The sequence below is a fragment of the Bidens hawaiensis genome, unplaced genomic scaffold (assembly GCF_021521415.1).
Source record: "Bidens hawaiensis isolate Kalapana, Puna unplaced genomic scaffold, B.hawaiensis_p1.1 tig00009039_1, whole genome shotgun sequence".
Classification (NCBI taxonomy): Eukaryota; Viridiplantae; Streptophyta; class Magnoliopsida; order Asterales; family Asteraceae; genus Bidens; species Bidens hawaiensis.
The window spans coordinates 512,889-539,963 of NW_027491661.1; the positions used below are offsets into that span (position 1 = coordinate 512,889).

Consider the following 27,075-nt stretch of genomic DNA (forward strand, 5'->3'; position numbering starts at 1 on the left):
GAGTGCTGAAGACATCTTCATGAGGAAACCTATCATAGATGAGAAACCCCTCCGACCCACCTTGAAACCCCCTATTTTTTTCCACATGTGCTAAGTTTTTTTTAAGTGAAGATAATATTATAACTTATATATATTTATATAAATTAAATCATAATTTAAACTGGATATAAAAAGTGATAAAGTCGTTAATTATCAGTTGGACAAAGTTAGATAACAAGCCCACTGAAAATCCGCAAACTCCATAAAAAGCCCAAGAAGACCATTCAACAAGGCCTCATGGGAGGGTAAGCAAAGGTCGATGGGCTTGATTTCTCAAATCACAACAGATCCTTTGTATATATGTGAGTGGTCGTAACTGGATGAAAGATAAAATATTATTGTTCATGAATAAATTTGAAGAAAGACTGTTCACCCTCTATAAGTTTTTAATAGTTGTTAAAAGTGACTGTGAGCGGAGAAGAGAAAAACGATAATGAAAAATTTATAGAAAAGTATTATTTAATTGAAAATGAGAAAAGAAAATGTAGTAAATTTTAGTGTAATTATAAAGATAGTGATAGATGACCTGCCGGGAATGGTATAAGCACTCATGATCTATGACAAGCCCAAAAAAACAAGTATGATAAAAACACATGGCACATAAAAGATCCCACAGGGGAACTAAGGAAGCGTAGTAGCATACATGGTCTCTTTGTACAACATCAAATACACATCTTTAAGTTAAAAGCTCTAATGAACCACATGAATGCTACACTATCAATGACAATAATAAACAAGAGACTAAATAAACTTCTTCATACTACAATGACAGATGCAGCGGTAACCGATAGCATACAACAAATATTCTTTATATATCTCACCGAATGTTTCTCCATTAATAGAACCGACTTGTTTTCACGAAGGGACGTTGAAATGAAACAGCCACGAGATGACAAAAGCAAAAACCATACAAGCTAGCAAGAAGTTAAGGAACCGATGGCCTTGCCAGAAGTTACGATTATCTGCTGTGGCAGTTGCGGTCCCACCAGGTGCAGTAGCCGATGACATGGCATCATTAGCTTCGTTCCATTGTTCCATTAGTTCGGCCTCGTTTGCACCAGCAACATTACTTGCAATTGATCCACATATCTCACATGTTCTAAGGTTTAAGTTGAACCAAATCATATAACTATAACATTTAAGCAAATGGATATAAAAAAAAATCCTATTTTTCCTGTATTTAATCTTCTCATTATAAACTACAAATAAATGAACTTAAATTCAAAGATAAAGTGGTGACAATAATGTAAAAAGCTTTCAAGATGTCATAACAAACAATACCAACTTTAAAAATGATCGGTCGAGGTGATTTCACCCATGAAACCAGGATCCCGACACCATAAAAGATGTCGTCTTTAAGGTTAAATACAAGAATCTGACGTCGTGTCAAACATACAAGCAAAATAAGAAAATGTGGCTTTAAGCTTTTAAAAGGTATTACGTTGATTTGACTCAAAAGTTGAGTTGATGAACCGAAAGAGAGGGCGAAAAGGAAAGGATGAAAGCAAATTCCAACATGATCTAAAGACTAAAAACACATTCAATGTTTGCCATACATAAAACACACATAGTATTATTAGCTGCCGACTTCTTTTTTAGCTACTAGCATCTTTTTATGTCATATAAACTGCTTTTTTCAACTTTATTTTCTCAATTATTCCCTTCTTCCTTTCTCTAAAGTGTTGATTCCCCATCTGATATATTTAGACATTTTTTTAACTAAGATTTGTCACTGTTGCTTCTTAAATGTATCTGGACAATGGACTTCTCTTTTTAGGAGGACAATGTTTATAAATATCAATATATTGTTATTATAAGAAGGAGATTTAAAAGTTAGCAGATTCTTACTTGACCAGCCAAATAAGAAAAATGGGCAAAAAAAATGAGCCTAAGCATCAAGGAGCAAACTAGGGTTACGAGTGGAGTAGTGGGGCCCATAAGCCTCTAGACGAGCCGGATCATACGGCAAACCACTAACAGACCCATATTCTTCCAACTAGGGCTCCGATTTCATTATTAAAAACATTTTATAATTTTTAGCATTTCTAATTATTTCCCTCTTATACTGCATTCTTGAGTTTTTTATTTAAAGGTTTAGAAAAGAAAAGATAAGAAATTTTTTTTTTCATTCTTGAGTTTTTTCATTAAAAAAAACAAAGAGAATGAAAAGAAAAGTTAAACTTTCCAGCCAAATATGATATGATTCTGAAGGAAAGTTTATAATCATGTACAATATTTACTAATTTACCCTATCTTTTCCTTTCTATCTAACTCAATAATGAGGACATGATTGTAAAGTTACAATTTTTTTCTTACCTATTCCTTCCAATCTAACCAGTGGCGGATCCAAGAATTTTTTCCGGATGGTGCACTACTTTAGATGTTTCAATTTCATAAAGTCGGGTAAAAAATTTCCGGGTCGGTTTGAGGTTCGGGTCGGTTCGATGGTTCGGGAAAAAGTTCATTACATAACAAAAATACAATAAAATAATAAAAGAAACTAACAAAAACTCACAAACTAACAAATTAAAACCAACAATCTAACAAACTAAAACTAAATTTAGCAAATAACTTAACAATTAAGTAGTTAACACTTAACAATTAAGAACAGTTAACATTTAACAATGAATCATGAATGTAAACTTACCTTCAAAGTGGGAGGATAAGAGGATTCGAGTAAGAGTAGGCAACGGCAGGAGGACGGGGACGGCTGAGTGGCAGACAGAGACGAGGTTGACGGCGTTCCGCGATGGTCGGAGTGACGGGGACAAGTGGCTGACCTGACGGAGTGAGGCTGCCGGCGGTCAGGAGTTGAAGAGGTTCAGGGACTGGGGCGGACTGTGGAGGCTGGAGAGGGGCTCTAATTGTGGGCTGGTTATGTTTGAAACCCTAACTGATGTTTGGGTAAGTTATTAAAAAAAAAAGAAAAAAAAAGTTTCAAAACCAGAATCGAACCTACAACCTCTGGGTTACAAAAACCAACATGTTACCATCTAGACAAGCGCTTCAAATTTTTATAAAGTGGTTCCTTTCTAATTTATAAGGTGGTTCCTTTATTATGTTATATATATAACTACACTATTATTTCAAAACTCGGGTGGTTCCGTTAACATCGTAGATCCGCCCCTGAATCTAACTCAAAAATGTAATTAACATTTTCTTTTCTATTCTTTTATTTTTATTCGAGAATATCTTTTAAATATATAATTTTTTTTCCTTTCTTTTCCATCCAATCCTATCATTTCTTTCCCTTTTATTTTAAACCCAAGAATTCAGTGTTAGTCTTAGAACAATTAATCGTGTAACCTTAATTTATGCGTTTAATTATTTATTAGGTATTTTGTAATTTAAATATTTTGGCAGATTTGTCAAATTTAAAATGTAGAACCTTCTTGTAATATTTAAAGCATCGAATAATATATCACTTTAAAAAAAAAAAATTATATCCATATTTATTGTGTGATATTTAAATATTGCATCTCACTTTTTCTTTGAAAATTATATCTGTCTTTATTTTGAGTTTCCCCTACTAGTAAGTTATCTCAATAATTGAAATGAAAAGGGGGGGGGGGGGGTTAGAGGTAAATTTTATGTACAGAAAGGTCAACTAAATCCCAACAATCAACAACCTCAAAATTGGAAGAAGAATCATCCAACTAAACAAAACTTACATTTTAACTAAGAACCAAATCCCAAAATCAATCTTGATTTGTCAAGAAAAATATTATTTTTTTCTCATAAAACATCATTTTTTGTTACCATAAAAGAAGCAAAAAATGCAAATGATTATGTAAAATAATACTAGTAATAAAAATAGAATCTTGGAACATAAGTACTTACTTGTTGCCCTTAATCTTGAACCAAGCTTCAGCACAATGTTTATGAGCAGCAGCTAAGTCATCTTTACAACAACAACCCAACTCAAATGCAACCCCATTCTCACAACTTTTATCATTTGTTAAGTCAAGACTCAAATGACAAATCCTACAATCTCTCTCAACCTTTGACAAATGTACTTTAGTATACTCATCTCCACCATGTTCAAGATCCACCACTGAGATCTCAGAGGTGGCTGTTGTACTGTGTTCACTGGCATCTGATAACCGTGAACCACCGTTGCCAGACTCTAAGTCGAGGTGGGTTTGGTGTAAAGTTGCCATCTTTGGAGATCAAGATTGAAGAAGGTGTGGCTCGTGTAATGAGTTAGTGAAGGTGAGACCATGAATATGAATATGAATATGAATAATTGTGTTAGAATAAGTTGGGAAGAGAAAAGGCTTGAATAAAACACAGAGGAATTAAATAGTAGTATTATACATAGCACGGGATTTGAGAGGGAGGAAGAGAAAGATTTAATTACTTGTTTGTTTTGTTGTGACTTGTGAGTTGTGAATTTGTGATTTTGCATCCTTCTATCTTTATTATTTATTTTTGTTATTCTCTGTTTTTTGTTTCAACCTAATTTAGCATCCACTCTGTTTTTTGTTTCAACCTAATTTAGCATCCACTAAAGTAAGATTGACTCCATGAATTTTCGAAAAAAGGAAGAGGTGAATCCTCTTAAGCTTATGGGTATACCCTAACGTTCAAGGGTGTTAAAGTTGAGTTGACAAGGTTAACGAGTGGTAAACCACTCCCTTCATGGGTCAATGGGCTTTAAATGCAAGGTGGGTTAAAATGTTAATGGGTCTTAAAATCCTCTTCACACAACCACAATAATTTAAGAATCAATTTAGCATTAAATAAAGGGAGTTAAATGGGGGTTAAACAATTTCCGTAGGGTGATGTGGAGTGAAATTGGGTAAAATATGCGATGTGATGCTTGTGTGAAGTTAAGAAGCTTGAATGTATACCTCATGGCCTTAGGTGAATATGTAGGTTCGAAACTGGTTGGTGACAAATGTATGTAAAAATTGTAAATAGCAAGGAAATAAGGAAATTGACTTAGCTATTAAAAAAGAAAAAAAGAAGAAGAGTCCACAAATTTTTCAAAGTTAGATTTTTGTTTTAACCTAAAATTAGAAGTGTAAGAAAATATTTACTAAAGTCGATCTGATCAGTGAACCAAGAGACTTAGAGTTGTTGGTTTTATGATTGGTTCGGTTGTATAAAAAATTATGTTATGGTACGATTGAACACTATTTAAAATGCTTGGTATGCTAACACCATTGTCCAAGTTAGCCTTATAAGGCGCCAAACACCTAAACCGGCAGGGGTGTGAGGAGTGACATGAGCATTTCTTAAGTCGACTGGTGTGGACTTAAAGGGGGCGCCAACCTCGCGCTGCATGAATCCCTTAACGCCCCAAGCAGTGGGCCGTAAGTTTTAAGGGGGCGCTAAAAGCATGTGCGATAGCCAACTAACGCCTTGTGCATCTCTGGTTTGTGGGTTGTGGGCCATCTCCAACGGTCACATGGCCGTTGTATAATAAATAACCAATCAAAGTTAAGAGAGGGAGGGAGGGAGAGAGAAAGATTTTGTAGAAAATGGATTTTCTGAAACACACATAGAAATGTCTCAAAATCATAATTTGCTGGAAAATAGGGCTAAAAGGAAAACCATAATTGTTAATCTTTTATCTAGTTTAAGCATCTAAATTTCACTTTGTATATAATATTGTTATACTTAAAAAACAACTTGTTTTTATTTTTTATATAGGCCGGGTGCCGACGATTTTTGATGTGTAGTTTGGATCACTAACATGAGCACAATAGTGGTGATGGTGCAGTTTAATTCGGCTTGTAGGGGCGTAGATGTGAGGCAGAACATGAAAGCGGAAGTTTTTGGAGGGAGGGTGTCGGCTTAAACATGTCAACTAGAAATTAAGAGGTATGATAATTTAGAATGACAAGGCGAAATCAACTTTTTCTCCTTTAATATCAAAGAGTGTATTTTTCTTTGTTTATCCAATAAATCAAAGTACATAGCTATATATAGAGATATAAGGCTGGCCCTAAGCTAAACCATAAATTTTTATATTTATTTTGTGGTTTTTCGGCTTTTTAGTTATAAGTATTTATCTAATTAATGTGTTCCCATTATAATGTTGACTGTCGACATATAAAGAATTCATTTTTATTTTGTTTTTGTTTGGATCTTAAAATTGTCGGATCTAAAAGAAATGTTGAGAGGTAATGCGGGCTCAAAACTTTTTGTTCACTGGTTGCAGATACATAAAACAAAAAAAGAAAAAAATAATAAAATTTGGCACTATAAATGCTAGTTCCGCCCGTACCTTAAAACATAGGAATATGTGGACACATAAATTATACATGGTTTCATTTAAAGAAAAATTACACTTGTATATACCTACACGAAAATCAGAAAATGATTAGACCTGTCAAAGTTATGATATGATGTTTTGTTTGTACAACCGGTATATATTATTTAAATTAAGTCAATAATCACTAAGCATCTTAACTATGCAGTTACCGTTAAATCAACCTGAAAAATCTATAATCATATAGGAATCCATAGATTGATTTCTGAAATTATATTGACTCTTCATTATCATTAATCTTTAACATCCTCGATTCAAATTAAAATTGTTCTCCATTTCAAATATCTAAATGTGTGTGAAACGTGAGCAAGATTCCACAAACACCAAACCCGTAGTCTGCTAGGTGGCTGGCATCAACGTGACAACGGCCAGACCTTATCCTCTAATCTTTGACTTACTTGATTGAAGTACTATGTGGTTATACAATTTGTACAAATATATTATCATACAACGTTATGATATTAAGGTTTATACCATGTATGCATGTTTCATTGGATGGTTGGTCTTATATGGATTTGGATCCTCAACTCCTTTTCCTTTTCCCAATTAATACATGTGTGTATAGTTTTCATTCAATAACATTATTTTATTTTCTCTCAAAACAGTAAGAAACAAAATTTATACGGATCGATGAGGTTGATCGATCATTCATTCACCATGTGTAAGTTAAAATATGTATATTTCAACTATTGTAATTTGGACAAGTGACATAACACAGCAACACAACACATGGACTGATGGACACATGGTTATAGTCAGAAAAGTAGGCCATAACTTCAATTCTCTATAGCTGTCCTTGGCAGCACCAAATTTCTTTTTCGAACAGCTAACTTTTATTAAAAAGGCAATCTATTTCTTATTCAAAGAAAAGCCAAATATTTAACGTCCTCCACCAACTCCGAGAAGGCTATCTCATTTCTCACCTTCCAAATACACCAGCACGCGGTCATAATAACACCTTGAAAGACTTTCTTCTTTTTATTACAAAGCGGAGCCATTTTGTGAATCGAAATGAAATCTTGACCAAGAACAAATAAATAGGGGAGCATGGCACCACACACTAATTGAATGCCAAACACTATATGTGAACCCTTGAAAACTTCTTTTTACTATATATTATTGTTTGTATTTTAAATACGGTAGGTCTAATTAAAACTTTTTACCCGAGATCATCAAAAGATTGTCTTTACTGTTGTTTTTTTTCCTTTTATGATGAACAATTATGAGATGGCCTTTCTCTTTCGAAGGTAACATTTTTAGTAAATAATCATGGGTATGGAGAGCTATCCCTTTTCATCTGCAACCCTTTCCTTAGATTCAACATCCAACAAAGGTGTATAATGAGCTGCTCGGTATTGACTTGCTAAAAGCCCAAATCGTGCCACACGCTTAAACAAGCTCGAGGTAATGTTTGTCTGTATCATACACTCAGAGTGCCAATAGCTCTGCTATAAATGAGATTATATTGGATACGTTTGTTGGTTTATTTTAAATAGTTAGTCAGGGTGTAAACGAGCCGGGCCGCTCGTGAGTTTCTCGAGGTCATCTCGTTAAAAACTCGAATCGAGCCGAGTGTAAACAAGCTCTACCTTTTATTTAGACTCATTTAAAAAATGACCTTGAGCCCGAGCTTCATATATCAAGCTCAAGCCAACTCACAAGCCTAAACAAGCTTTTATTTATATATTTTTATTTAATATACTTATATAATAACTATTAATATAACTATATATGTAAATAATTATAAAAGCATATAAATAAAATAATTTAAACAATTAACAAATAATAAAAAGTCGAGCCTGAGCCGGGCTCGAGCTTGACAAATTACTCACGAGCCGAACTCTAGCTTAATAAACAAGCCAAGCTTGAGCTCAAACCCTCTTAAGTTAAAACAAGCTGGGGTTGAGGCTAAACGAGCTCGGGCCGACGAGATCAGGCTCGGCTCGTTTACACCCCTTTATAAATATATGCAAAAATAAGTATATATGTATTCATATTATATTATATATATATACAATTTGCAAGTTGTACCTTATGCTTAAATGATGTTTCACGGCTCTCTCTCTACTCTTTCTTCCCTGGCCTCTGTCTGCTCTGCTATCTTCTTTCTCTAACATTGCCAAAAAAAACCACCACCGTGACTGTCCGTCCGTCTTCAGTCTTCTCTGCTCTGCTATCTTGTTCGACCTTTTTGTGGCTACGATCGACTGTCTACGCGACGGCAGTTATGAGGATTCTTCACGACGCAAAACAAAGAGAATCCATGGCACCAGAAGGCTTGGAATGGATTAGATGGAGGCCTGCATTCAGTCAACCCTAATCTCTGCTTCAGGTTGGTTGAACTAAATTGACTCAGGGTTTCCTAATTTTTAGCTACTTGCTTTTACTTTGGGGGGTTTTTGCAGTATCGTTAAGAGTGTGTGATTCATTGTTTGCATATGCCAAAGTCAGGTAAATATATATTATAGTACGTACATACTACATTACAATTTGGATGAGTATAAATTTAAGAACACCACATATTATTTGTTTTGCTCCAAATTGGTCTTTAAATTATGAGATTTTTTTTTCTTTGTTTCTATGAGATGCATTTTAAGTTATTAAACTGTTACATATTTTATTGTTTCAGAAATGCCTAACATTAGAGACCGGACTTAAGACTTTAAGGATGCAATATTCAACAGGGCATGCCCCTGTCATCAAGTTTCTTACAGGTAGCTTCTTTCTTTCATTCTATATTCTTAAATTTGTTTTTGTGTTCTTTTATGGTTTGTCATATTATTGTTGTTGTTTATGCAGCGAACCTGTTCAAGCTTTTGATGAAGCCGAAACACATTGCACATGCAAGTATGGTTCCTGAGACAAATAGAAAGGAAATGATAACTTAAATGTCTAATCATGCATGCTATGTTTTGATTTGTTGAACTTTGTACGTTTGATCAACATTTGAGATGGTGATCCACAGTCAAGTTTATTCTGATTGTTTGTAATGCTCGATAGAATTCAATCAATCCTGAATTTTTAAATTAATAGGGTTGTTCACATACGGTTGAAACCATCTGCGAAGGGAAAGTTGCACATGTTCTTTTGTAAGTTGCAACATATATCAATTACAAATTGTTATTATAACAAGACAATGATTTCAATAACACCTATGTGGTATCAACTATGGTCTCTGAATTTTGTCAAACGTAGGCTTCTTTTAGTTGATTTTAGTGTTAACATATAAAGACCCGGTGCAACACGCGGGTTCTCCTTTCTAGTTAATAAACTAAATAAGTAATGAATAATAAAAAGAGCCCAGAAACTTTTTGACGAACCAAACTGCCAAAGCTTTTGAGTATCAAGCTTAAAACGAGCCAACTTTGAACATAGAGCTCACAGCGTGTAGAGCTCGATCAAGCTTTGCTAAATTAGACAAGCCGCGCTTGAGCTTAGGCGAGCTTGACCTGTAAGGCCCCGAACCCGGTAGCCCTACTTTAGCGTCGGATTTACTCATAAACACAGTTCTTCAATCAGAGTTTATTAAAACTTTTCGCGGAATATAAAACATCAATCATTTGTTACAAAACGTTAAACTTTTTCGTTGATACCATAACACAAAACTTTATATTTAAAACATCTTTACTTCTTTCTTCAGATGCCAGCCGTTCAATCCATGCCGTGTGTCGTCCTCATGCTAACTCTGTAATCAGCTCACCTGCGTGCATACTAAAAGTCAGCTACGCTGAGTGAGTTCTAGTTAATCGAACGCCATACAATACATACACATACATACATATCCGTAGATACATATCCATACTTCACTAGTTACCCTTCTGTTCTACATACACACTTACTACCATACATACACCCATATTTATAACCACTAACCTCAGTCTACCGTGAGTACGTTCATAGTCCGCCGTCTATACCTGTACTCAAGGTCGTGAACACGTAAAAGGTCCGCGGTCCTTACCTATGTTCACCCTTTATGGTACGTGCAAGGTCCGCAGTCCTTCCCTATACCATCCTACATCCACAACACGTACAAGGTCCACAGTCCTCCCCTATGTTGCAACCTAAACCATAGCACGTACGAGGTCCGCAGTCCTCCCCTATGCTACCACAATACAACTACAGCACGTATAAGATCCACAGTCCTTTCCTATGCTGATGCCTATCTATAATACGTATAAGGTCCGCAGTCCTTAACTACGTTGTCGTCTATTATCTGTAACGCGTATAAGGCCCACCGTCCCTATCTACGTTTACGTCTATCATCTACTTTACGTATAAGGCCCGCAGTCCTTAACTACGTTTACATCTATCATCTACTTTACGTATAAGGCCCGCAGTCCTTAACTACGCCATCACCAGCCGAGTCTATGTCCGACAAAAGCTAGAGGGATTTGCCATCCTAACTTACTATGTCGAACGTAGAACTCACATACCATTCGTGTAACTGCATACACCTACTTCACATATACAATAATTACATCATAGCATAAGAACACCCTAGGCGTTCTTTACATCATTCATTTAACAACCATACCTCTTGTCGATACGTGCAATATCCGAAGATCGTTCACGCCCCGACAAGTATTCATTTGTAATGTTCATACATCTTCGATGTATAATATTCGTACCTTTATTTTTGACCTGACAGTACGCGCAATATCCGAAGATCGTTCGCGTACCGACAAGCAACCATTCATAACCATCACATATATCACATATGGCATACACTTATCACTTAGGATAAATGTATTAACAACACATCGAGTATGCACACAGCCCCGAAAACATAACACATAAATGGGGCTAGAAACTCACCTGAATACTGTTACGCTCTCCGTTAATAGTTATTCCCCTCTTGAGCTGCGCACGGCTAACTGTATAATATTTACACGTATCAATTAGCTACTACTACTTATGTTGCGTTTCTATCTTTATATGACCCACAACGAACGGGGGTCCGGGGGCAGCGCCCCTGGTAGCGGGGTTCTAGGGGCGGCAGCCCCTAGCGGGGTCCAAGGGGCAGAGCCCCTGGCTGGGGTTAAGCTGCCAGGTCAGCTTGGAAAAATTTTATTTTCGATAACTGCCTTAACACATTTTCCATTAGGTTTTTAATTTATTTTATAGACGAACTTCGCTTCAGGCGAAGTTAAACCTTAGGCGAACTTGGAAACAGCTTGGTTCTGGCTTGATTCGATCGAATAGGAACACGTTCGATCGAATAGGAACACGTTCGATCGAATACATCACGTTCGATCGAATAGGAACACGTTCGATCAAACAGGAACACGTTCGATCGAATAGGAACACGTTCGATCGAATACAACACTCATTCGATCGAATACAAAACTCATTCGATCGAATGAGTTGGAGACCATTCGGTTGCTTCCCTATTCGGTCGACTGGACTTGTTCGATCTACGCATTCGATCGAATGGACTGATTCGATCGACTGGTTCGATCGAATGAGTCTGATTCGACTCCTTCAAGCTGGGCGACGGAGAAACCCACGGGTTTTCCAGATTTTCCAGATTTTTGACCCAAAATCGAAGTTTTTGACATGGAAATGCTCGGGATTGAAAGGGCTATCGATCCCTAGTACTTTTAAACACAAAAGCTTGTATTTTGACACCAAAACAAGGCGGTTTTTGACCCGAAAACTCAAGTTACGAAAATGGGAGTTTTTGCTCGATTTGAGGTCGAAAATGGTTATGAAAACGGATGATTTTCGAGGGGGACTTACCAAAAATGATTAGGAACAAGATTGTGGACTCGGATTTGTGATTTGAGAACTTTCTCTCTCTAGCTTCTCTCTCTAGAAATGAGAGTGTTTGGGTGGGTGTAAGTGAAGGAAGATGGTGAAAATGGTGGAAGTGTCAAGAACTTTCGTTTATATACTACGGGTTTGGTTAGGCTCGGGTTGGCTTCCTACGGGTCGAGACAGGCCGAGTTCATAAAATAACTAAGCCCAAGACCCGTTCCTTACTCGACATTAAATAACTAAAACGTGAAATTACTAAACATAACTTTCTTTATTCAACATTATAAATTTTAGGATGTTACATGACCTCAGCTCAATTCATTTACACCCATACCAACAGCCTCATGTTTTTCTAATGGTACATACTAGTACCATGCTAAGCAACAAAAAACATACTCAATGCATAAGCTACAACCACCAAATAATGCACGATATGTCAATAACATCAGTCGACTAGTTTAATATTCAGATATATGTAAAACAACGGACCAAGACCATACGCTATAGATCATTTTTGGCTAGCATATCACATTTTTGTAAGCCTATATATATTCATTAAGAAAAACAGAAACTTACAATTAAAACCTGACCATTTCAACTCAATCCTTCAACTGGAACCGAGACATGAGTATGAGCACCCCCCGGGTTTTCAAGCCCGCTTTGAATCCAAGCAATGGTGTTAAGATCAGCAGCGATGTTGGCTAATTCCATATTTGAAAAAGGCGGAACTTCTTCATATTCAACAAACTCAGGACCCAGTAAAGAGGTGTGGGACCTGGAACAGCAACCATGACCACATCTTGATGGAACCACAGGCTCAACAGAGTAGCCTTTAAGAAACTTGCACCCGACACTTCTGGGTTTACACGCCTGTATTAATGGTCCCTGTGTGGGTACAACCGTCCTCGGTGCCCCATTATTTGTAGGATTATAAACGGAAAATGCTCCATATTGTGGGGTGGGACGGGAAAGGGTCTGGTGAGTTGTGACATATTCGGCTTCTTGAGGGTTTGTGTTGTTTTCATTGGATAAGGTGTCTTCAGATGATGCCTTATGGGTGTCGAGGTTGTTGATGTCTGCTTCAGTGATGGATGGGAACATGTTAGGATGCGTGAGCCTTTTTCTCAGGGTAGAATTCCAGTGATTCTTGATTGCGTTATCTGTTCTACCTTGTAAGAATTTTGCAATTAATGCCCATTTGTTTCCATGGATTGCGTGGGCTTTAATAATAATGTTATCTTCTGCATCTGCTCAATAAAAGAAAATTAACTCTTTAGAATCAAATCTGTAAGATAATGACACGAGATGGTTCACGTCGCATTATAAAAAATCAAATTTAATTAAATCAATGATTATTTCACATTTACAAGTGGCATGTTCACGGGACCCCATTCAGATACAAATTATCGCGAACTCATCAAATAGCAACATTTACAAAGACTGCCTTTGATTGTGACAAATCTAACAATTAAAAGCTATAATTGTATTATGCCTAAACGTTATATGTCAAAACGCAAATGTAATATTCAGGAATGCTGATTCTATGATCTCAAGCTCTTCATACAAAATCTTGTGAAAAGTATTGATGGAGCCCTTTTGACCTCATATAGTAATATTAAGGAATGTTACAACTGACAACGCTATCAACATTCAACGTGACATACGAACTCATTTAAATACTTGCTTAGCATCTCAAGTTAGTGATTAAGAAAATCTTATTTCCTTTTTCCTTCCATTCCAACCTAACAAAACATTTGTTGGAAATCAGGTGGATCAAGTACACACAACAATCCGATTCTGTGACCAAATACAGTCACGATTCTTTTCCTTTTATTGATAATCAAAACTCACGACCCACACAAAACATATGACCTGGATACCCTTATATAAACCTAGCGAAAGACCAAACCGATTCTAGCTCAAACTCATTTAAACTAATAAACACTTAAAAGACTCGATAAACCTAACAACTTAACAAATCAACTCAAACAAAAACTCTAAAACAACTTTATCTGAAATCAAGATCAATTTAACTTCACCCCAAATGCGCGTGGGTGGGGCGTCATAGGTATTAAGGGAGTCATTTAAGACAAAATATACTTCCAAAAGGTAAAAGTTGAAGAGACTGGCTAATGTTTAAAACCTAGCACTCATGTAAAACTGGAGAGATTGTTAGCTAGTAGCTACCATATGCACCAACATTAACTAAGGTCAATTCTAAAATAAACTAAGATCAGTTTAGTGGCTGCCATATATTTTCACTTATAGCAACAATATATCCTATTTAATCAAACAGAGATATTGTGAAATCTGTTTGATCTCCCTCAAGGAAAGAAAACATGCTATTTGCATATTGGCTCACGACGTGTTCTATGAACCAAGGATTAACAAAATATAACATTAGCTAAAAGCGTGAACAAACTTGTGTCACATTCTAAATACTTGCTTCCATGTTAACAGAACACGGAGCTTGCTTAATATTTCCAAGTTGCTTAAGTAGTGCCTGCAAGTTAGTTCTGTATAATGATCAGTTCCGTGTGTCTCCAAAACTACTTGCCAATTTGCAAATTGATGAGCATAACCCTGTTTAAGTCTTGCAGATCTCAAACACCACTGAATGATTGGAGATTGTACAAACTTTAGGACTCAATACTCCCTATAATTTGATAAACAACCCTAGTGTAGCCGCAAACTTATGTTGGCGTTAAGCCCAGGGGCAAAGCTTTATGCCCCCCCCCCACCACCCACCCAAAACACACACACACACACATTTTTTTCCATTTCATCCACAACATTTTAAACGTAGTGTATATTAACCCGTTTTGGCCGGAATTTTTTTAACCAGCCCCCTCCCCCGGTTTATGAAATATTTTATACATACTGCCACCCCCCCCCCCCGGGTTTCTATCCAAGCTTCGCCATTGGTTAAGCCATACCCTACCAGAGTTGATAGATGTTGTAGAGTGATAGACAGCCATCTATCATGTCTACAACGATAATCGCTAACAATTTGAGACAAAACTCGATATAATTGACCTAGATTTGTGATCAGACCTCAATCCAACAATTTATGCCTAACTTACAGATACCATTAACAACATACAGTTTGGGATAATACAGAGAATGTAAAACCCCGCGATCAATTCACAAACACAAATGCATAATAATAATAATAATAATAATAATAATAATAATAATAATAATAATAATAATAATAATAATTTATCAATCAAAACTCAATTACGACTTTTCGGAAAAATAAACAACTCCGTACCAGTAAACGGCTTGCGCTCAAGGGACGGGTCAAGCTGATTGCACCACCGTAACCGGCACGACTTACCAGACCGCCCGGGTACACGTCGGGCAATTAAGGTCCAATTTCTGGCCCCAAATCTGCTCACCAGTTCGCTCAAAACCACGTCTTCCTCTCGCGACCATGGTCCCTTGCTAACTTTGCTCTTCTTCTCACCACCGTCGACCGCCATCGCACCGCCGGTTTCTCCGCCGTCTTCCGGATGGCTAGAGTCACCGTCGGTCATCTGTTGGTCGGTTATTATCACCGCGTCGTCGTTCATTTCTTCGGCTCTGTAACCGTACCAACTCGACTAACTGCAATTTTGTTTTTGTTGGAGTGTAACTATAAAGTATTAAAGTATAAATAATTGATTTTTCTCTTCAACCCCTGTACTATATGTTAGGTGTCAAAATCAACCTAAATGGGTTGTTTTGGGTCAATTTAAATAATTTCAAAAATTCAGGATGGATCAAAAGAATTTTACAAGAATGTCAAGATGGGTTGGAAAAATGTTAGGGATTTTTGGTGGTGGGTTAGAATGAACTAAAACAAGTTTTATCCAATTTTATTTCAAACAAAACCCACATAACCGAATAGAAACCGAGAACTTGAAACCGAAATCATTGAACCAGAACATATACCGAAACCGACCAAAATGGAAAAAACAAAACCGAAGTGGAAAAAAAACCGAGTTTTTTTTTAACGAGCGAGGAAGACAGGAGAAATATTTTAGTTATTTTACTTTTTGCGTTTTCGATTAATAATTTGAGTTATTATTTTTTATTAATATTTTTGAATATTTTTTTGAGTGGTTTTTGAACCCCTTTGTATTTTAACATTTAATTAGTTCAAGATGGGTTAACTTTACCCATCTTGACCCACCCATACCCATCCTAAACCGAATGAAACCGAGAAATCGAAACCGAACAAAAACCGAAAACACTATAACCGAATAGATACCGAAATGAAAACAAAAACAAAAATGAACCGAAAAAAGCCAAAACTGAACCCAGATAAAACCAAGTTTTTTTTATGAACGAGGATATGACGGGAGAGACATTTTAGCTATTTTACTTTTTACGTTTTTGATTTATATTTTGCGTTATTAATTTTTTATTAAATTTTTTAAAGCTTTTTTTAGGGGTTTTTGAAACTCTTTGCATTTTAACCTTTACTTGGGTCAACATGGACTAACTTTACCCATCTTGACCCATACCCATCCTAACCCTCTACTTTAAAAATTCAACCTGACCCAAACCCATTCTAACTCATCACCTAAATCCAACCCAACCCACTCATATTGCCACCTCTACACATCACAATGTTTTAGAAAGTATTTCTACACTTGCATACCCCGCATAATCAAACGTTTAGCGAACAGTTCGTTTATATTCGTTTGTTTATTAAATGAGCAAACATGAACAAGAAATTTCGTTTGGTTAGTTAAACAAATAAACATGAACAGAGTGTTAAATTGGTATGTAGAGTGCTGCTATTTTCGTCTTTATTTCCTTTGTTTGCACTTTGCCTACCAATTTAACAATTGTATTCAGAGCTCGATATCAATAATGCCAGAGTTACAGCGATCGGTGGAGTGAAGAAACTCAACAATCAGAATTAAGCTTCTTTGGCTACCTACATGAGCTCGTGCTTGCAGGGTGAGGACCTATGGGATGTTGTTGACGGAACCGATGTTGAACCATTAGGTAACAACAAACGAAATAAAGACGAAATATTTTTTTAGCCAAAAGCTTGTTCATTTTCTGATTTGATAATGCTTTATGGCCTTCCTATTTTTAGAGGTTTTTAAATGATCAATATTTATTTTTCTTATTTGGTAACTGACTAGATATGCTATATTTTAGAATCTACTTATTATTAGATGTCGTGCTGGATTTGAATCCTCTACTTTAAGTTATAATAGTAGAGACACTTTGCCATCAGAATGCTCGTTAATGATAAAAGAGAAGACTGCGGTCAATGATCAATTGTGCACATCCTTGTTGGATGGTCGTTCGAGAAGGGATGCGTGAAGTCTTATTAGATTCAAACACCCCCTTAACTCAAAACTGGTCGCCTTTGAAAGCGTTCGCTGGTAACCAAAGCGTATAGTCCCCGCAACCACTTTTTCGGGGCTAGCCCATCCCCATGGCAATGCACGTACCAGTAGGTACCAGAGGAGATCACTATGTCCGCTATTGCTTCCTCTAGTACTAGCTCTGATCTCTTCAGCAGTTGTAATACGAAGGAAGGCATCTATTTAAGTCTTTACTGAATTTGATATGCGTAGATTCGATTCGACTCAATTTATTTAATCTTTCAATTTACTTTATGAATGTTAAATCAATTTATTTTACCATCGTGGCCTCATAGAGAATATGAGATTCTTTTGTGGTTTGAAGTTTGATTTAAAGTATTATATGTGGGCCTGAATACAAATGGGCCATATGTTAAAAGTTAAAATCGTGCACATTCATCCAAAGCTGAATTTGGTGAACTGGGTCTACATTCGAATACATGTAATATTTAGGGCTCTAGGCTGATGCGAGTAAGCCCAAAACAACATTTTTAGCCTTTGATTTATTTATTTATTTATTTTCAATAATATAGGCATTGTTTATGCAAAGTTCTCATATTAAAATCATTTTCTTTTCTACAATAAGAAACGTGTTTTGCCCGACACATGCAGGCACATATAAATCCAAAAAGAGATCTCATTCACGAGCATTGAGTGTCGGTAAAAGTCCTTGTTTGGCTAACATCATCTCTAGGAGTGGATACAGCAGTGGTGGGGTTGTGGCACCTGGCCGTTGGCTTTGACCGGTAGGTGGGCGATGTTGTCTCCATAAGATGCGTTTTTTTTGTTAAAAATTTTTGTATTATATAAATTGAATAGACTCAGACAACAGTTGTTAAATGCTTAAAATTTGAATTTGAGTTGACGATTACTAAAAGCTTACAAAATTAATATGCATATATAGTAGATGATCTAAAAGCCTCAAATATTTCTTAAATGCTTAAAATTGTAAATAGGAAAATTGATTTACCAATATTGAAATTCAAAATAAGGTATGCATTGCTGTATTTATAATTTACTAGTTTGAGCCCCGTGTATTACACGGGTAATTGATGAAAACTTTAAACATGAAGTAAAATATAGTCAACAAAATGATCATATATTGTTAATACAATTACAATTTACATTAAAATTACAGAAATTACATAACTATGACCACATAAACATATTATAAATAAGTAAAACTTCCTTGCATAGTGCATTTGTGATTGTATTAGTTGGTATACATTGGTTATCAAAAATCAAAGTCTTTAATCTATATCTGCTTGTAACTATTGACAATGTAACATATAAGTCTCCTTATAACTCTTGGTATAGCCACGTATAGATGTTCGTGTGACAAATAAGGATCTTCAAGTGCATAGCAACCCTAAATAAATTTAACTTTAATTAATATATTCAACTTTAATGATTTAATGCTAAGTACCAAGATGCATATAATAGATATTTTTCATGTTTTCATGATTTATACAAAATGTTTTGAGAAAATTAAGAAAATACACATTTTCCTTAGTTTAAATGCATATGAGAAAATTTTCAATCCAAATTTAAAGCAAATCTTATATAAAAATTTATGCACTGCTTCTCGAATCTCAGTTTAAAAATAATTTATAGTTTACCATAAAAATCTAAATTATTCGACAATGATGCACATTTATTTTCTTTAATTTACCTATGACTTTAAACTTTATTCCAACAGGCCTGTAACTTCAAATTTTATATTTTCTTATTTTTTCATTTCACCATTAATGTTAATGAGTGAATCGGTTAGGATCACATTTATAAAAATAAACTTGAATTCATATATTGAAATTACTTAAAATATGAGGACCATATAGTGAAATATGTTGAGAAAGAATGATGAGGGCTATGAGATTGACAAGTGGCAAAAATAATAGTCTTTTATTAGAATAGATAGATTAAATAGAAAAGTAAATGGTGTTTTGGCCCACTTTCCGTAGGGTGTTTTGGGACATGCGATTGTTACATGCTTAAATGCGTGACAATCCTATAATTGGATTCAACAAATCAAATAAATCCATTGAATTGTACCAAGATACATGACAGGAATTTTTTTATAAGCAGGTGGTTTAGAACTTTGTTAAGTGATCAACTTTGTTAAAGTGATCATAAGTGGGTGTTTGAAAAATGGACATAAATAGATAGTTCGCTATTTGAATAAGCGGATTTCAAGTGATTTTCATAACAAAAAAATGAGGTGGCACATTGGGGCGCAATGGAACACACACATGTACTTGAGATTTCTAGTTTGCTCCTTGAATAAGCAAGGCTAATCCTAGTTCGCTCATGTGTCAAGCAGACTTATATGGTTTGCTTCTTGAACCAGCAGAAAACCTACTTGCAAACTAAAAAACTCCGCCTGATGGACAAGCGGACTCTAGAAAAAGTAACTCTACTTATTCAACGAGCGGACTAGGAATCTCAAGTATATGTGAGTGTTCCAATGTACGCTAACTCAATTTTTTTTGTTATGAAAATCAGTTGGAGTCTGCTTGTTCAAGTAGCAAACTACCTATTTATGTCCATTTTTCAAACACCCATCTACGAGCACGTAATAATTTTCTAAACCGCCTACTTATACAAAAAATTTCCATGGCAGCAAAACCTTTCATTGGTGTATTCCCAACCCATCCCCATTTCCAACCCGAAACCTAATGTTTTAATATATATTTTTTTGTGTGTGATGTAAGTGGAAGAAAGATAAAAAAAATAATTAGAAAGTGAATAATAATGTGTTGTTTTAATTTTATGGGGATGGAATGTGACATGCTTTTAAAAAATAAGCGATAAATTAAAAAAATGATATTTTTAATTAAATTATGAGTTAATTATAATTATGGTTCCCATAGTGGAATTCAAAACGCAGTTTGCAACTCCGTGATATCATTTTCGCAGATATGAGCCATCTGATGGTCCTTCTTTTACAATCGGGCCCGTGTGAGGATGAATGATGGACTTGAATGCTCATATACATATAGTACAGTTAGGGCAGCCATCAAATCAACATTTTTTTAAACATCTTTTTTTTTCCTTTTAATTTAAACTAGAGTTTTACCCGACGCATTGCGTCAGGGTTAGTCGGTAAAACTCGGGCGATGGTAAATCCCAAACATTATCAATCTTGGGCGTTGAGGCGAATTTGATTGGTTTTTGTTACAAGCGTTATGGTACCGGAACTAAAACCTTAAATAAAACAAAAAAAAGTAAAATTGAGGGGGATAAATGAGGTAACATCTGTTGGTGAAACTCGAACATTGGTAAAACCCATCCCGATCATTGAGGCGTTGAATCTACGCAAATTCGATTGGTTGGCGACACTTTCGTTACCATATCGGAACTAAAAGGAAATAAATCAAAAACAAAATTGACATCCGGTCAAAAAGTTTATGAGAACTAAAACAAAAAATTGTGGTAACTTAAACAAAAAAAAGTGGCATCCGGTCGGTTTTCGTTACGTTCGTTACGTTACTGATCGAGAATAAGAAATTAAAAAAAAAACAAAATGCCGAGAAAATGGCAACTTTGCAACACCAAAGTTATTATTTGTTATTCTTAGTAATATGTTAATTTTTTGTATTTGAGTATTGACAAATTAAAATTTTTTTGGTTTACTTTTACCTTTTTTCTTTTGATACGTAATTTTTTTTTTGTATTTAGGTGTTGACAAATTTATTTTTTTATTTTACTTTCGGTAACGTAACAAACCTAACCAATATGGCTGAATTTGCGTTGACTTGATGCTGCAACACGCAGTCTTTACTGATTAAATAAACGTCATGTACTTTTTTTTGTATAGTAGGCTATACGAATGCCATTATTGTTTTGGGTGCTTAGTAAATTATTTTTTTGGTCTAGTGCTGGAATCGGAAGGAATCTAACTGATACCGACTGAATTCGTGCTGCATTGATCATAAGTTGTACTAGTGTCAATGGTTATATGGTGTCAGATTTATCTTCTGGTTTTAGTGTTATTGTTCGTTACAAACTTATATTTATTTTGTTTTCTTTGGTATGTATTTCTCACAAAAAGGTTACATAAAGCGCTCAACTAATTTTTTTTGTTGGAAATGTGTCGGAATATTTTCTACGCATTTCCAACATAATTTCTATTTGTCACTATCTTGTCATAATTCTGTTGCAAATTTAGGGTTTTCCTTTTGCGTAGAAATTTCGTTAGAAACGTGTTGAAAATGGCGTTTGTAAGAAATACGTCGGAAATTTTTGTAAGAGAAATTACTATTTTCTAGTAGTGCACAATGCAACAGGTTTAATTTGTTACCTAGTTGTTCATAGAGTTAATTACACATTTGTTGTATTTTTTTCAATCACATATAAATATAAGTTCTAAAAACTTTATGTTTACTTATATGGTATTCATTTTTATCATAAAGATAAAATAGTTATTTTACATAAATTTGACATGCATAACACTTTTTAACATAAGCAGTGCTATATCCCAAACCTATTATATTATTATATATAATAATATATATAAGGAAAAATGGTTTTTATTGGTCCTAGATTTTTCATTTTTGCCGGCGCTGGTCCCAACTTTCATTTTGGCTGGCAACGGTCCCAACTTCAACATTCGTTGCTTCCACCAGTCCGCGACTGACGGAGCACTAACTCCGTTATGTTTTTGCTTACGTGTCAATCTGAGTTGTCAAAAACATATTACGTGGCAGCCACTGTGGATTATTGGTTTATTACGTGGCAGCCACCAGAACCCTAACTCTTCAACGCTCACTCAAAACCACCGGATCCGCCCTTTCCGTCTTCGCTTCAGGCGAACCCCTCGCTGTTGCCGACCAAACTCCCGCCGTCCTCCTCCCCACCCCTTCCTCCACCTCCACCTCCACCAAACCCCCTTCACACACAAACACCACTGAGTCGCCACACAACACACAGAGAAAGAGAGAATGACGAAGTTCGATCCATGGCCCGTATTCTTCAAGCGAGAGTTCAACCGGAACTGGCCGTTCCTCGTTGGATTCGCCATCACCGGCACCATCATCATCAAATTCTCCCTTGGTCTTACCGGTACGCATCCAATTCCTCTTCAAATCAGATTCGATTTAAAACAGGTTCATTGATGGAGGTTAACGGCGGCTGCCGGAACCGATCTGGGTTTTGAGCTAGCAACAGATGGAGACCGGGTCGACGGCGCCGACGGTGGTGGTGGGGGTTGGTGGCGGTGGAATGAAGGGGGTTTGGTGGAGGTGGAGGAAGGGGTGGGGAGGAGGACGGCGGGAGTTTGGTCGGCGACAGCGAGGGGTTCGCCGGAAGCGAAGACGGAGAGGGCGGATCCGGTGGTTTTGAGTGAGCGTTGAAGAGTTAGGGTTCTGGTGGCTACCACGTAATAAACCAATAATCCACGGTGACTGCCACGTAATATGTTTTTGACAACTCAGATTGACACGTAAGCAAAAACATAACGGAGTTAGTGCTCCGTCAGTCGCGGACTGGTGGAAGCAACGAATGTTGAAGTTGGGTCCGTTGCCAGCCAAAATGAAAGTTGGGACCAGCGCCGGCAAAAATGAAAAAGTTGGGACCAATAAAAACCATTTTTCCTATATATAATAAGGAAGTTTGGTGTCACTAAGTATCTATTGGGTCACCCGGCGGCATCGTATTGGTCATCATCATTTTTTTTTAGTTTCGATACCGTAACAAACATAATGGATCAAATTCATGTAGATTCACAACCTTAACGAACGTGACCGACAAAGTTGGGTTTTATAAATCCTAAACCTACGTAATTTTTACCAATTTTTAGCTTTGGTATCATAACAAAAGTAACCTAAACCGACCGAATTCGTATCGAGTTACCACCTCAAGGCCCTGGACCGACAACGCTTGGGTTTTACCACTGCTCTGGGGTTACCGACCAAATAAACATTGAATACTTTAATTTTTTTATATGTTACTTTGACAAATTTATTTTTTAAGTTTAATGCCTAGGTTTTACCAACGGTGTCTATACCTTAACGTGTGAGCGCATATGTTGTGATTTCAACATATGCGTCGCATATGTTCTAGTTATACTAGTATTTAAAACTCGATGGTAGGTGCCGTACTACTGCAGATAATTTTTCATAATATTTAATTTGTTAGGTCTCTGACATTGAGATCCCATGCTATTTCGTGGCATACATGGTTATGCCTGTAACAAGAATAGAGCTGACATAATATGTCGGACACGACACGATAAAACAAATTATGATAAAGACACCCTAAACAAAGGCACCAATGATGGATGTTGTGCCTTTCACAAGTGGCGTATTGAAGGGTTTGATCCATGCATATTGTGGCTAGCCGCTTGAATCAAGTCATTAAGTGTTGCATTTTTTTATTGTCAGTTTAAAATATCTAAACAATATATTAATTTTTGGACAAATTTTAACGGCTAGTTTTCCCAAAACAGTTGTAGATATAATCACCTTTTCCAACTCTTTCAAATCATCAATATACTTGTTTCCTAAAATCTCTATTTTCTTTTATTTCAAAGATGACTCAAAATGAGCTCTAGTGATGATGAAATCGTGCCAACTTCACTCATTTGTTTAGCAAAAATGCAATTTGAGCAAGTGATATCTTATGATATTGAAAATATTGTCATGCACTAGTTGAACCTTTATACAGTTGACGAGTCAAGCTCATCACGAGCAAAGCGTAAACACAAATATATAGGGAATTGCCCTGAAGATGGAAATAACCGTTTGTGGAACGCCTACGTTGCTCTAGAGCTGGTATACCTAAAGTTATTTTAGACGGCGTTTTCAAATGGGTAGACGACTTTTTAATCGAATTGTCGATGATGTATCCCACCATCTTGACTACTTTATTCAAAGACCTAATTGACAACTAACAATTATTATAATAACGCCCTATTTGACCCATTAGCATCCTAAGTATAGGTGGCAATCGTGACTCGTATTTCTTGGAATGAGTTAATTTGAGTAAAAACTTATTATATATAAGTTTGTTTTGGTCATCTCAAATTAGACAAACTATAAAACTTGTTGCCCAAATTGGCTAACCTTCCCATTCCCATTTGTCTACACCATCCGCTCGGTGTCACCGAACCTTGTCCACTACCACAACATCATCATCATCGCCTTCACCGGAATCATGACCACAGCCTACATCTCCTCTGTCATAATATAACGGTTGAACCTATTTTGATAGTGTATTTTAAAAACAGTGTATGCATAGATCGTAACGACAACGGAGTGTAGTACATGTTGTAGTTGAAACGGAGCTTTCAAAGTTTGATTTGATATGATAAACCCTAAATCTATGTGCACGCTCCATGCTAGGTGTTTGGGAGACCTTTGGGGCCATACATCTCACACGGATCTTCCTTCCTTCGTCCTATCTTATCATCCATTTGCATTATTGATTTATTTCACACACACATACACACACATCTCTCTATCTATCTACATCATGTAACATATATAAACCTATTTACTTATTATAATATAATATTCTCCGACGTGAAATTAGGAACAAAAACCCTAGATCATTCATCAAACTCACTGTTCCAACAATTGCTATTTTTGTATACATGCAAATATGCAATAGTACTTTTTATTCTTCTGTTTACGGATTCCTTTTGGATCTTCATCGAAACCTGAGTTCAGTTATGTATCACAATCAATTTGACGTATGAGTTAGTGGCTGATTGAGTGATAGGTTCAACTGTGCTAAGCTGATTGCTTAAGTGATTCTTCTTGTTCACTGTTCACTAGCTTGAGCTCGGCTCGTTTTGACTTACGAGGGCTCGAGTTTGGCTCTTTCAGAGCTTTTTTTCTAAAGCTAGAGCTTGGTTCGTGATTAGTTTTTTCAAGCTTGGGCTCGGTTTGATTGTTATTTACTAATTAATTTGTATGCGTTTTTAATTATGCTGGTACATCTCGGGTGGCAACAACTTATAGATAGTCGTTTGTAAGTGTGCCTTGTAATCGTTGCATTTATGTTTATGCTTTGTGTCGTTTAAGTTTGTGTTTAACGGGTTTGTTTGGCTAACGGACTTGTCAAGCGAACTTGACTAGGACTAGGCGGACTTGTCAAGCGAACTTGACTAGGACTAGCTAGGTGGCCTTGTCTGGTTATATAAGACAAGTGTCGTTTACCGTTTTTGTGTTTTGGAGAACGAATCTATGCTTGTGTTTGAAGTCTTGAACTGGTTGTAATCGTTTGTAATCGATAGAAGGCGTGCTTGAAGGTTTTTTACTTGTTTATTGCTTGCTAGTGTTGATCAAGGGGATTTAGCACCCTTGATAGTTGATAGTACGAATTGATCTAAGATCCAGTCTACGGACCTACAAATTATCTTTATATATATATTTTGAGAAAAACTTAATGAGCAAAAGCTTAGCTTGAGGCTCGATTGTGCGGTGTGAAATTAATACATAGAAGTAGTTGATACTTAAATATACACTAAACACATTAAAGCTCAGCAAGCCTAAGCGATCTTCACATATACCATATAAGGTTGGAGCTCAGGCTAACTAAGCGAGCTTTATTTGAGGTTTGGGATCGCCTCTCTTTTCGAGCTTTTTATCACTATGTTTTAAGTCGTTAATTCCTTTTAGATCTTCATTGAAACCTCCATTCAGTTATGTATCAAAACCAAATTGAGATGTGATGACTAAAGAGTGACATATGAATTAGTGACTGATTGATTGATAGATCGAATGATGCTAAGTTGATTATTGATCAAGTGATTCCCCTTGTTCAGTCACACAATAGCATGATAAACATGGCATGACATTAGGTTTATGATTGGTTATTTATGGATAAATATTATGAAGATTTGAAAATGGAAGGTTAATGTTTGGTGGATGTGATATTTTCTATGAGAATGAAATTAAAGTTAGAAACCACAAAACAGGAATGTGACTCTTAGCAGTACGCCATAGTGAAACATATAGACAGAATCTTGTGTCTTTTCTGTGTCTTAGCATTTTTTATCTTTTAAATCAAGTCCAAAATTTCTAGAGGAAGGTGGGGATGGATTATGAATATGCATATATATTTTGAATTTATGTCTGCCTTTGTCTTTGAGCAATTTCAAAGTTCTAAAAACTTGATAAATAGTGTGTAGCAATAGTGTATAAACATTACAATATTATTTCGCATATTCTTATCCGGCTTTAGTAAGTTAATAACCTATTATAATGCTGTCATTATATTGGATATGTCCCGATCATAAAACATAACGCTGTCATTGGCCCATAAGGCATAATCATAAATGATAAGAATACAAAACAAAAATGAATCAAAAAGTAGAATACTAAGTTGCTAACATGAAAAGAAATTCATAGTAGAAAAGAAAACATCAATATATTAATAATGAGGAGCTGGTCCTTGAACATACAGTCTCATTAACATAATCCCTTTAGTACCATTCATCTATTTATAAGTCATCATTGTGTTAGACTGTTAGGTATTGAGTTATGAATACATGATGGGGCCTATAAAATGGGATTTGATTGTTTGTACTCCAAATGATATTGAAAAATGGAAATTTTCAAATTCCACTATGAAACTCTCAAAATCTCTGGTTCAAAATGGAGAAAAAAGGTTTATTTCACTTTC

At 35.9% G+C, this 27,075-nt stretch overlaps 1 protein-coding gene and 1 pseudogene across 2 annotated transcripts; both read right to left on the reverse strand.

The window, feature by feature from the left end:
- Positions 1-706: 706 nt before the first annotated feature.
- Positions 707-4,260, reverse strand: LOC143530818 (uncharacterized). The gene is made up of 2 exons (XM_077026249.1): positions 3,880-4,260; positions 707-1,138 (listed from the first exon to the last, which is right to left on the reverse strand). The coding sequence occupies exons 1-2, from the start codon at positions 4,197-4,199 to the stop codon at positions 895-897; spliced, it is 564 nt and encodes a 187-aa protein (XP_076882364.1). The 5' UTR covers positions 4,200-4,260; the 3' UTR covers positions 707-894.
- Positions 4,261-12,496: 8,236 nt separating this feature from the next.
- LOC143530871 (transcription factor MYB1 pseudogene) lies at positions 12,497-15,651 on the reverse strand (annotated as a pseudogene). The gene is made up of 2 exons (XR_013134930.1): positions 15,351-15,651; positions 12,497-13,323 (listed from the first exon to the last, which is right to left on the reverse strand). The product of XR_013134930.1 is annotated as a transcription factor MYB1 pseudogene (transcript).
- Positions 15,652-27,075: the final 11,424 nt, after the last annotated feature.

Bases quoted from the DNA above. Each gene is read 5' to 3' on its own strand.
- LOC143530818 (XM_077026249.1), bottom strand. From the start codon at position 4,199: ATGGCAACTTTACACCAAACCCACCTCGACTTAGAGTCTGGCAACGGT. The intron at 1,139-3,879 runs GTAAGTACTTAT...CTTAAACCTTAG, and splicing joins TTCAAGATTAAGGGCAACAA to AACATGTGAGATATGTGGAT.